Genomic DNA, 13,027 nt, shown 5'->3' with positions numbered 1-13,027 from the left:
AGGAAGAGATGGTAACTGCATTTTTAGAAGTGTGTTTGTATTATCTAATGTATCTACTTGGCAATGCTGCTGTTTTGCAGATAGAAGAAGACTCATCAAATCAAAATTAATCCCCTACTGTTTCAATCATATAGTTATAATGAAATTGATTGCAGTGAAACTCATAATTTTGATTTAGTGCATTTAAAATATGTTTTAATAGAGTATTAAATCATAAGTGAAGTAATTGCACATACAGTAATATTTCATCCTGTTTCAGTGACCTTATTCAAATAATTTTAACAATACTTTAATTGTTTCTTATGTTCCTCATCTAATTTAAATACACTCCTGTATAATCTAGAACTTGAGTTAGTTTCTTAGTATTTTCTGTTTTTCAGTTGAAAGTGAAATTTCAGCCTTCTCTGTTTGGTTTTCAGAGAGATGTGCCTTCTCAGTTGTAAAATATCTGATATGACATGGAATTAAACATCTAGTTTTAATAGATGCCAACATCAGCATCACAGTTAAAACAGTGTATGCTGTTGATGTGTCCACATTTTTATCCATGTGGTTTTCATCATATCTCACTCTTAAGTACTAATTTGCTAAACTTAGATATTTTTGGGTAACAGGGCTACATGTGAGAATTTAGGGGGCTTGTGACAGTCTGATATGCTCAACTATTTTAAGCAAAACTCTTCTTACTGTGATGGTTTGCATTTTTTTCCCCTCAATTTGAGTGTATATTGTCATAATCACAGTGGAAATGAAGGGGGAAAGAGTCTAAACAGTAAAAGTGGTAATAATGTTGAGGCAAATATTCACTGGCCATTCAGAACTGTGGAAACTTTTTTTTCTTTAATTTCGAGAAACAAAATTGAAATGAACTAGTAGCGTTTTAGAATGTAGCTTAATATTACCATATGTACTTTTTCACTCTGCACTGTTTTCTCCAGTTATTCATGATGGCTTAGTTCGTTTTTCTCCTGTAAGTGTTGTCCCTGAGGCCAGTGTAGAGTTTGTGGGAGCTATCTTGGAGATGATCAGTGACAGGACAAGAAGCAATGTACAGAAGTTGCCACTAGCAAGTTCTGAGTAGATATTAGAGAAAAATAAAAAGTGCAGTGAAGGTAATCAAATACTGGAACGGGTTGTCCAGAGAGATTGTGAAATCTCCATCCTTGGAAATACTCAAGTCAACTAGACAAGTCCCAGAAGAACTTGATCTAAGTTGGCCCCACTTTGAGTATGTGTTTCAACCAAGTGACCTCCCATTGTCGCTTCTGACCTAAATTGTTCTGTGATTCTAAATCTAAAAGTGGACTGTGATCCTAAATCTAAAGTAGAGTTTTTCCAGTCCACTGTTTATTCTCATCTTAAACAAACAAACAAAAAAAACCAAATGAACAAAAAACAACTTTTGGATATTTAGTGAGATGCTTCAGTTGTCTTTGTTCTTGGTAATTGCTTCAGTTTACCTACCTTTAAGCATAAGATGGTACTAGCTCTTCTTCCTTACCTTTTTCCCCTACGTAACTGCTGAAGATTCTTCATGATTTTTAGTTTGTTCCCCCTCTACTCCCCTGCTGCCTTGTCACACACATTTTTGACAATAGAGCAGTATAGAATGGCTTTCTACTTTTAACTTATCTTTAATTCTGCTTTCTTTCCTGGGATTGTTAATATTGCTGCAAGAGACTTTGCTCTTCCAATCTGTCCTCAAACCAGTATCTTACCTCGTTATGCACTGATCATGGTGTTGTCCATTTCTGGATAGACAGATGAGTAAGGCTCTATTTTATGTCTTGCAAAAAAGACCTTTTAATTTGAAGTATGTATTTGGCCTGAAATGTTTCGGAAGTTTTTGGAAATGTGGAAGAATTTGGAAGAGTGAAAAAGTTTTTCTTGTTTGTTTGTTTGTTTGTTTGTTTATTTGTTTTTTAAATCAGAAGAACGTAAAACTTGGGCAGTTTTGGAAAAGTGGAGTGGTCTGAATTCTGTGTTATTCTTATGTTCTTCCACAGCTTTCGGCAAGATTTATAGCCCAGTTTCAGGTAAATCAGGCAAGCTGTCTTGTGTTCAGTGTTGAGGAAAATGAAAGTCTGTTAAGAAATTTTCCATTTCTGTTGATCATAATTTCTCCTAATTGGGGACAGAGTAGACATCAAACTTCCCTTTAAAATGAATTACTCTTCTGAAGGGCAAAAGCATAATTCACAGCTTGTCCTGTTCTCCTATGATGGTGATATAAATTTAAATGAAATAATTAAACTTGCATGTTCGCATGTGGAAAAGTGTTACAGCTGTTATGTCTACATTAAAGATATAAGCTTTGTTTGCTGCAACTATGCTGCTGCTCTTCCGTATCATGAATCCAAGATCATGTTGATAAAATGCCACACTAGATCTTCTGAAAAGAAATATCTTGGTCATCTCTAATCTGTCATGTTCAGAAGTTGTAAGAATACTTCTGACTCAGGTTATTTCGTGTTTGGATGAATGATTAGCAGTTTGCTCAACTTAACGGCTGTTCTACTGGGAGCTTTAGCCAGTGTTAGATGACCAAATCAGTTTGAACTAAAGGAACTCCATGATACTGTTCTTGGTATTTTTGCTTCTCTTTTGACTCAGAAGAAAAATCTATCTGTTGACATCATTAGTTGAATTCTGTAAGGCAGGCTTGATTTTTGTGGTTTTTCACTTCTCATCTGAACATGCCTGTTAAACTGTGACAGCCAACCCCTCCCTAAAGTGATAGCATTCTGCCCCTGCTAGAAAGTGACTGAAAGTTCTGTATACTTAATGGCAGGAATTATGTGCCAGGTGTCCACGTCGCAAGATAGAGATGACTCTCCCTGTAAACATTGTTTGTCTTAATCTCATGCTATATTTTTGCTATATTCTGATATTTCCAAGACTGCAAGTGGAAACTTCTGCAATGTTTGAGAACACAAATTGTCTAATTAATTTATTTTCTTTCTTTTTTTGTGTGGGTCTAAACATGCAAGTGTGCAAATATATGATAGAACTCAAAATTTTATTTTCTATCATAGTACCTAGTCCAGGGCCTAGAAATTTACTCTGAGAATTGAAAAAGTTTGAAGGATACTTCTCTGGAAACAAGCCCTTTCATGTGTGTTAGCTAAAGTTATTGTAATAATTAGTAGTTTTGCTGTTTCCAGAGCCAATTATGGCTTGTTTGAACCTTACATTTGAAATTTATATGCAGTCTTCACTAATAAAATGCAAAGAAGTTGGGCTTGCTTGAAAAAGACTTTGACCTCTGTCTTGGATGTTTTTGCCATTCCTCCATAATAGTTTTAAGCCATCTTCAAGAAAATACTGAAGTGTCTTGCAATGTTACCTCTTAATGGTTGTTTCCTGATTGAATCTGATGAAAAGGCCCAGCTTAGGTCCTTATTTGCCTCCTGTTAAGTACTTTGCAGAAGAAAAGCTTTTCTTAACAATGGTGAGCCTCCTTTCTGAGTTGATTTGATTTTTTTTTTTTTTTTTAAGGTAATGTGCAAGCCTAAAAATTACTTTTGTCTGTTATAAAGGGAGTTCTCTAAAAGACAGTTCTAGCAATGGTGGCTAAGCACTGCTCTTTAATATCTTTAATATTATATACTTTTGAATGAAAGTTCATAAATGGCGGTTGTGCTCTCATTTAAAATTTTGCCCAGAGGAATATCGTTTGATAATTGTAGGCCATAATTGATGCTACTTTCATTTATGAAGCCTTGCAGACTTTGTAAGCTGTCTCATCACGATTGCTCTTTCAGAAGTCATTCGGCCAAAGAGCTGTTTCCATTATGGTTTGGAAGCTGCTAGGTCTGTGTGCTTTTTGACTCTGCTGCTGCAAGCTTAAATTTTCAGATTCTCATTTTCATCTTCTTTAAGAATGAGGATTTCAGAGTTGACAACACTTATTTTTACCTAACAATGAAGAGTTTGTTTGTTTTTTCTTTCATCCACCTTAGAACACTTTTATGAAGATGATTAAGGCGTTATCCTAACTTTACAATTAAGGATTCCCTCTGCCATTTCTACTTGTATTTCTGTCATATTTTGACAGAATTCCACAGAAGTTCCTTGTCTATAGAATGCTGTAGATTACAGCTAACAGGGGAAAAAGTTGTTTTAGAAGCTGTTTTGTGTACCTGCAGCAGTAAGTGATGCGTTGCAGAATACTACTCATTTGTAAGAAACATAGTCTTATAAAGAAAATCATTTGCTGTGTAGTTTTACACGGCTGTGAATTTTTTTTTCCCTCTTCTATTTTCTTTACATGTTAAAGGGAATTGATTATTAAGATGGACTTTTCATGTGAAATTTGAAAACATGTACCCTAAGAAATGGTGATGGGAAAAAAAAATTGAGAAAGAAGTCTGTTTTGTGTCATTTATTGTGCCTGTGAGGAGCTATTGGACTTTTTTTAAAAATCGGAGTCAGTTTCACTGAAATACTGGCTTCACTGATCTCCAGAAATGCAATTATCTTTCCATATTTTACTATTATTATGGTCCTTGGTTGTTATTTTTGTAATTACACTGATATTGTCTGTCTTCCTTGTTCAGCTTTACAGTAGAAATAGTCTTAACATCGACTTGCTCCATTCTTTACAATAAGGTGGGAGATACTGCTGAGACTATTTAGAATCAGTATGTGAACAAGAGGATAAGGCGAATTTAATGCTTGCTGTTCAGTTTTTATTTAAAAATAAAGAGCCTTTACATGGAAAACACTGTTGCAGGAAAAAAGCCATTTGCTCTGTTCATGAAATACATAGTAAATTAAGAAGTAGTAAAAAATATTTTATATACAAATATGTGAGGAAAAGAGTGTTACTGTAGTCATGATTCATCTTTTACTTATTGTAACTGTTTAGCATTAACTTCGCAGTGGTGCTTTTTGATTGCTAGTAAGCTCATGTACTAGCCAAATGATGGGGCCTACTTGCTGATAATACAGCATTATGGAATATTGTGCACTGTATTCAAGTGAAAATACATAATGTAAAATTTTTAGTTAATACTTTTTTTATTTTGACTTGCAGACAGATGCCAGCAGTAAAGCTATATTCTCAAAAGTGATGGTTATAACAAGTAAGTCAGCTGAAGTATATTAAAAATTGTCTAAAATTTGCTGTTGAAATATGTTGCTTTCCTCTTTTAAAATCATTTGAGATGAGTTTATGCACTTTTATAACAAATCTTGATAATCATAATACAACACTATGCTTTGGAGAATTATCAAGACACCTGTAAGGAGGAATTAATTTCTTCTTGTAAAATATCTCCAGTTATGAAGCTAACCATATGATACTCTGGCTGCATTTCTAACTGTCGTTGATTAATTCAAAATGTAGATGATCTCAAGTTAACACTTGTGTCAGCATTTATCATAGAATATATATTAACTGATGTTAACTGACATTAAACTAGCTATTAACTTACCTGTTTTTGAGGTGTTGGTACCGTAAATGCTGTTGGGGAATATGAAGGAGTTTGGATTTCAGAAGCAGGAAGGCACTTTGGAAACTGAAGAACTTCCCATGTAATGTGAACTCTTGCCAAACCCCACCCCGCTGCAGCCCAAAGCATTAGAACTAGTGGGAGGAAGAAAAACTTCCAAAATGTTGTTTTTAATCAAGTTTTTTTTTAATGCAAACTGTTGTTTTGGCAAAAACAACAAAAAAAGAGATACTACTTATATATGCATTTTTGAAAATATCTTCAGAAAAGCTAAATCTTGCTACTAGCTTTGGCTATGTCCCAAATGCTTTCTTCCTTTTTCTTATAATATAAAAGCTGATCCGTTTGTAATTGTTCTGATTCCTTTGGTTCTAGGTTGCATTTTCAGAAAAAAAAAAAAAAAAAACCAAAACCCCAATACCCCCAAACAACAACAAAATGAATGCTTAGTAGAACTTGTTTTCCACAAGCTATCCTGTAATCTTATACAATTATCTGTGCCAACTTTGCTTAACACTTACTGTACCTGAAAGCTGAAACATCTTAAACAGTATACTAATACTTTTGTCAATAGATTATCCTGTAAATGTACGATCAAATATCAAATTAATATACTCTTTAAGATGTGCATTTTTATATCTTTTTTTCATGTTGCAAGCCACATATGGACAGTTTAGGTTTAGTGGAGGGGTAATTTAGCAAAAATACCCTTTTGATGTTTTTGATGCTTGCCATATCAGGTACTTAAATACTTTGTTTATTTTTCTGCGGAATATTGGTTTTTTTATTGTTGCTTGTAGAGATTCTGAGGTCAACTTAAGCTGTTAATGTCATTAAAAGGACCAAGAAGCCTTGGTGAATATGAGGGAAGCTTGAATAAGGAGCATGAGGGAAGGGGAGCACAAAGGGAGACAAATGTAATAGCCAGGGGAGGTCTGCAAGCATAAACATTTTTTGAAGTAGGTATTCTCATAGATACATCTACACGAGTTAGGATGTTTGTGGGTTTTCCCCCTGCTTCTTTTTGATTAGCTTTCCAAGAAAGTATGTATGCACACATGTGTGAAATTCCAAACTTGTGTAACTTACAATACTGATACTTATTAAAAATAAATGACTATTTATTTTTCTTACTTAAAGGAAACCTTCCTGATCCAGGCAAAGCTCAGGACTTCATGAAGAAGTTTACACAAGTTCTAGAAGATGATGAAAAAATAAGAAGTCAGTTAGAAATGCTTGTTAGCCCAACATGTTCTTGCAAACAGGCTGAAGGATGTGTGGTAAGAATAGCTCTTAATATTTATGAATATTTTTGGAACTCAATTGATTATTTAATTTAACTAAAATTTATATTGCAGAGGGAAATTACAAAGAAGTTGGGCAACCCAAAACAACCAACAAATCCTTTCCTGGAAATGATAAAGTTTCTTCTGGAGAGAATTGCTCCTGTTCACATTGATACTGAATCCATCAGGTATATTTTTGTATGGCTGTAGATCACAAGCTTTGAAATTGGGGTTTCTAATTTTGCCTTTAAGAACAAACAGTAATGGATTAGGTTGTAAAAAGTTTTTAAAGCCTAGTGACCTTCAGTATTTTCTTCTGTTTTCCCCTTTCTTAGGGGTTTCTGCCTCCTCATTCAGAGTGCAACAGTACAAAGAAATGATTTGTCATTCAGCACAACTAGGAGGAACTTTCAGGAAAAAATGGATCTGTTGCTGATTGAGAAAGTTTGTTTTATGAGTGCCGTAGTTATTTTTAAAGAAATTTCTATCCTTGGCTATTTGAAAACTTTGTTAAAATTTTTCCAAATAGGATGTTAGTTCACAGTGACTTAAACAGAAGTTCAAGGTGTTAAGGCATTAAGTTTTTAAGGAGGGGTAAGCTGGTAAAGTTATAGGTAAAAAGTAATGGGTAAAGTGGTTATTTTAATAGCCTTATTTGAAACATGTAGTGGCCTATTAGAGAGAACTGGTTCTAAATACTGGTAAATTCTTATCTGTTAATTCCAGCTGTAGTAAATTTGAACTTTTCAGTTTTTGCCTGTCGTATGTATAGCATAATGGAACCTTGAGATTTCATTTAACATCTGCTTCAGAAACATTATTAGTAAACTTAAATAGTAAAAAGGCAGTTGTTATTAGTTTTGCTACAGAACTGGTCTTTTCCCAACTTTGTAAATTTTCACTAAATTTCTGCTTCATTTTGATGCTATCAGACTACTTTAAATTCTTTTTTCGTAGGAGGCTATTTTTATCCAGTTAGGAATATCCAGTTAGTGGGAAAAAAAAAAAAAAAGACTGAAAGTCTAACTAGGAGGTCTCTCCCTTGGTTTACTACCAGTGATTATAAATAGCACTTGCAGTGTGTACTGAAGAAATATTCTGAATATTGTTCATTCCTCATCAGAGAAGCTGCCTACAGCACTTGCTAATAGGCTCAGTCTGATACTCACCATTTCCCTTCTTAGGATACAGTGTAAGAAAAAACAAGTGTTACTGTCAACGTGAAATGTGGAGGAGATAAGTCTTTTGAATTTCTCATCATCTCCTACCACAGCTGTTTAACAGTTATTTTGTCTCTTGGTTATAGGCTAAACATTATTAATGATTGTTTTCCATCAATTATAAGAATCCATAGCAGCTAGTAACCTCAGCATAACTCTTATCTGAATTTCTTACTGTAATGCTCATATTGTTTCCTTATTTTGGTCATCCTTCCAGAGTAAGGTATATGTAGCTCCTAATTCATGATGGATAAACATTTTTGAAATTAATGTTTCATTATCTTTGATTTAGGCAACCAGATTATGTACGTAGCTGACTTGCACTTGTTTTATAATAAACGTATGCTTTACATGCTTTAAATAAGTTATTTAATAAACTTGTGTTTTAAACTTATGAAGTGGTCATATTGGCTGGAATTGCGGTAATAAGACTGTTCTTTAATTTTTCTCTTCAGTGCTCTTATCAAGCAAGTAAATAAGTCTATAGATGGAACAGCCGATGATGAAGATGAGGGTGTACCTACTGATCAGGCAATCAGGGCAGGTCTTGAATTGCTTAAGGCAAGTATACTGTTGGTGATCAGTGAGCATGTGAAAACTTTCTAAAGCAACTTTGTTAAAATGCATTTGTAATTAGCACTCAGTATCTTCAATCATAATCATTGTGGCAGTTATCCAAAAGAGTAGTATAGGTGTCTTTTTCCTCTCCATGCTCATTGTATATGACATTTACGGTTATTTTAAGGTTATTTTATAAATCAGACATTAAGGTTATTTTATCCATCATTTAGAAATAAAGTTGAAATATAAAGTTGAAGTAGTTGCATGTGTGATATCAGCAGTTGAGTTTTGATCATTGAAATGTGAATTTTTTTTTCCTGGTTTCTATCCTGGGTTTGTTTTTATGCTTTTGTACGTACATGCAGTCACTAGAGTAACAATTTAAGCTTTCAGTATATATACAGATTGTAAGTGGACTTGTGTGCTGGTTGTGAGGTAACCTGTTCCAGCCTCTTCTCTCCTACCATTAGCCACCTATGATAGTGTTAATTAAAAAAAAAAAAAAGATTTGTGATGACATCTGTGCCTATGCTGTGGATTCAAATACAGTTATTTTGGCTCTGTGAGAGCATCTCCAAACTGTAAATACAGTGATAACAGTACAAAGATATTAGAATGGACTCCTAAACAGTTTATTGATACTTTTGATGGGTAGGGCTAACTAGTACAGACACAGCAGTTTGTGAATGTAGCCATACTACTTCTGGACCTGTACTTATATATCTGTACAGTACTGTGGGTATCCCGAGTTCCACATAAATCGGGGTCGTCTTTGTTTCTAGTCTGTGTAATCCCTGTTGATATTCAGTTAATACAGCAAACCCCATCAAGATGCATTCCCCAGGACACTGTACGAGACTTCTCATCTTCATATTCTCCCTTTTTCCCCCAGGAGGAAAAGGGCTGATCACTTTTTATTTACAAATACTGTTAAAAGTCTGAAGCTCTTTAAATGCAACTACATAGGGTTTTTCATTTCACTTACATTAGGCAAAAACCATTAAGTTTATTTGAACAATACTGTGTAGTGTAAGCTTATCCTGTACTTGCACAGCCAGGTAGTTGTGCCATCATACCATCTCAATTATATGATAGTGTTGAGAGATGTCCAAAACTGTAGGACACTTCAGGATCCATAGGGCTGCAGTACTGAAGCATTCAGAGTATCTTAGATTACCTAAGGACCTGGTAGATTCATCTGGGGGCAGGTGATTCTTTAGCCAAATATGAGCATTAAGATAAAAGTGAGAAAAACCAGTAGCACAAAAGTAAATTTGAGTAAGAATGAGTAAGAATGGGTTATGTCATGGAGGTCAATGTATTTAAAAGAAGGATTCAAGGTTGGTACCTACATGTTCATATGAACTGGCATGACACATTTTGGGAAGAGAAGAAGATATGGTAATGCTGTAATCCTGTAATTACAGGTATGTTTATATTAGTATTTTAAGTGAGTTGGGAATGTGTTTTGAAGTGAATTTTCTAATTGTCCTGCTTACCATGCTTTATTTGCCTTGCTGAGTAGCCTGGGAGTGCACAAACTCAATTTCTTTTGGAGAAACAGCACTAGGAAATATGCTTCAGGAGCACACTTTGTGCTACAGTAACTAAAGTTGGTTCAGTCAGACCACAGCTACTCTGAAATAAAACCTCTGAAATGCATAAAGTATGAACGTTGCTTCCTTAGCACCAATTACATTTCTACTCCTACTGTAACGCACTACTTGCTGATGTAGATGTAGCCACTGAGAAGTACAGGCTTGTAATTATACGAAAAGAAATTGAGACTGGAGAAGTCAGTTAAAGCTGGTGAGATCACATATAGAATCAGAGAAGTTTAGGAGGTGCTAAAAACGGACAGAATAAGAGCAATAAGGATCATGTGATCACAACAGACACAGTACTGTAAATAGTCCAAAATGGCAGTATAAAGTAAATCTTGATGTGGTGTTCTGTGTAAGTAGACCTTCGAAAAATATTAATGTGACTTGCATTTTATTTCGGCAGGTACTTTCATTTACACACCCTATCTCGTTTCATTCAGCTGAAACTTTTGAATCTCTTCTGGCTTGCTTGAAAATGGATGATGAAAAAGTGGCAGAAGCTGCTTTACAAATTTTCAAAAACACAGGAAGCAAAATTGAAGAAGACTTTCCTCATATAAGATCGTAAGTGTATTTCTTATTCTGTTTGAGTGGTGTTCTTTATTATTTGGGATTCTAGAAGTTTTGATTTTTCCTTTTGCATGCTACATTATTATCCCGCGTTCTTTTGAGAAAAAGTATTACTTCAGATAAAACAGGAAAGAGTTTGAATGATTTTTAAAAGGCACTAATTTTTGAAGGATAAAAGTGCAATAAATATATCAAAAAAGTGATAACTGACATGTCGCTGATACCACTCTAATTTGTATCATCGCCATTCAGAATTACTTATACTTTTTTCTCTAAATTAAGTATATGGCAGTGTAAAAATGTTCTTTGCAATTTAATATTCACAGAGTGAGGACATATAGACAAGAATAATTCCCCAAAAGCGTTTTAGTAGCTTGTGCAGATAGAATGTTTGTTTTGCCATATGATAAATCTGTAGACAAAATCCAGTTATTTTACTTCCAAGCCATGTAAATAGCCTGTTTTCCTTTCTTTAAAGAAGTTGCTAAAACCAGAATTAGCGTGTTTGAAGAGGTGCTGTGTTCTGTGTGTGTATGTATACATATATGTATATTTACATTTCTGTTGGTTTAATATTTTGAAAGCTTTACAATTTTTGAAAAGATTCTTTGTTTTTTAGTGCTTTGCTTCCAGTGTTGCATCATAAAGCTAAAAAAGGACCCCCTCGTCAAGCCAAGTATGCCATTCACTGCATCCATGCAATATTTTCCAGCAAAGAAACACAGTTTGCACAGATATTTGAGGTAAGATGAAAATACTTAGGTTACTTTTTATTAATCTTCGTATTGCATACGTAAACTAAGGAGCGTAGAGGCAATTCATATTGTAAGTTAGTTGTATCAAATTTAGAGGAGATGTTTTTTCCTTCTGCCTTTGTTCCCATACAGTTTGGCCTCAAAAATGGTAGCAAGGCAGGGTGTTTTTAATGTCCCATCATCCATCTTCCTTAGCTTTACTTTAATCTACTAAAAAACAAACAAGCAGAAGTGCTGGACTGTCTGCTGGAACGAGGAACTATTCTTGGAAACAGGAACCAAACACCACTCATCAACCCTATTGTGACTAGCACAAAATGTTTAAATGGTTACAGAAATTATGGAAAACTAAGTTGTGGTAGAAACTATTTGCACAGATTTTATAGTTATAACTGCCAATGTCCTTTTTAATTAGTGCCCATCCACCTTTTATCTTGAAGGATGAATCATAGTTCATTACTGAAATTGCCATCTTGAGATGTAGTATGCCCACTTCTTCAACAAGAAAATATCCTTTTAATACACCGTTTCCCAAATGGTCCTGCTTGGACTACCACTTTTTGAATTCTTCCCAAATGTGATTCGCAATTCCTGTCTGTCTTCTTGCCTTGTCTTGTGATTCCTGGGAAGCCTGTTGTAAGGTTGATGAATGTGGTTTTTAAATCTAAATGATTAGTAGTTCTTTTAAGATTCCATTTCTGGAATGGAAATAGATGGGTTAAATGGACAGTTAATACAATTGTTAGAGTGAGCAGCTTGGTACAGAATTTTATTTTCTTTTAATTTCTTTAATTTCTTTTGTTTTTAATAAGACATAGATTTCATCAGTAATATCTGAATTTGTTGCTTTTATTCTAGCCACTGCATAAGAGTCTGGATCCAAGCAATTTTGAGCATCTCATCACACCATTGGTTACTATTGGCCATATAGCCATGCTAGCACCTGATCAATTTGCTGCCCCTTTGAAATCTTTGGTTGCCACTTTTATTGTTAAAGATTTGCTAATGAATGACAGGGTAAGTATTTTTTAAATCTTGCTTTAAGGTTCCCCTTTTCCTGCTGTAGGGTAATCATCAAATAAAGTACCTGTTTAAAACAAACAAAAAAAAACCCTTTGACTTGCTGCTTTTACCTTTTGCATATAATTGTCTCTGGTTTTCTGCATGTATCATTTGACCCAGCTGAAAGCCCACAGTACAGAAAAGGTGGTAGTACTAATTTTATAGTCATTACAAAAATGACAAGTTGACTATCAGCTATGTCCTGTCCTTTGTTAAAAATGGGAAATTTTGTTATTGGCTTCACTCACTTTGTCTCTTGTCTTAAGCAAGCAGGTTGTGATTTTTAGGAAGTACGATGCATTGAAACTAAAATACACTGTTTAAATGCAAGACTGATTCTTAATTTGTTTGATACTTTTGTATTGATAGTGATTATAAAAAAAAACTTATGTATTGCCAACTACATTTAGGGAGGTAATTACTGTCTAAAATTATGCACTTGAGGTCCCAGTCTACCGGTTATTGAAAATGAACATTAGTTCAGAGCAATAGCTGTTTTGTATCTTGCACTCT

The 13,027-nt window shown here is 34.4% G+C and overlaps 1 protein-coding gene across 4 annotated transcripts in view; it reads left to right on the top strand.

The window, feature by feature from the left end:
* Positions 1-13,027, top strand: part of PDS5B (PDS5 cohesin associated factor B) — a 108,209-nt gene that overhangs the window by 56,036 nt on the left and 39,146 nt on the right. For all 4 annotated transcript variants that reach the window (XM_026108867.2, XM_026108866.2, XM_026108864.2 and 1 more), the window contains exons 15-21: positions 5,039-5,087; positions 6,597-6,736; positions 6,815-6,930; positions 8,418-8,523; positions 10,531-10,691; positions 11,317-11,440; positions 12,311-12,469. In XM_026108867.2, coding sequence (XP_025964652.1) covers positions 5,039-5,087; positions 6,597-6,736; positions 6,815-6,930; positions 8,418-8,523; positions 10,531-10,691; positions 11,317-11,440; positions 12,311-12,469 — 855 coding nt within the window. The remainder of the gene's footprint in view (positions 1-5,038; positions 5,088-6,596; positions 6,737-6,814; positions 6,931-8,417; positions 8,524-10,530; positions 10,692-11,316; positions 11,441-12,310; positions 12,470-13,027) is intronic.

The sequence above is a fragment of the Dromaius novaehollandiae genome, chromosome 1 (genome assembly GCF_036370855.1).
Source record: "Dromaius novaehollandiae isolate bDroNov1 chromosome 1, bDroNov1.hap1, whole genome shotgun sequence".
Taxonomy (NCBI): domain Eukaryota; kingdom Metazoa; phylum Chordata; class Aves; order Casuariiformes; family Dromaiidae; genus Dromaius; species Dromaius novaehollandiae.
This window is presented reverse-complemented; position numbering and strand designations above follow the sequence as displayed.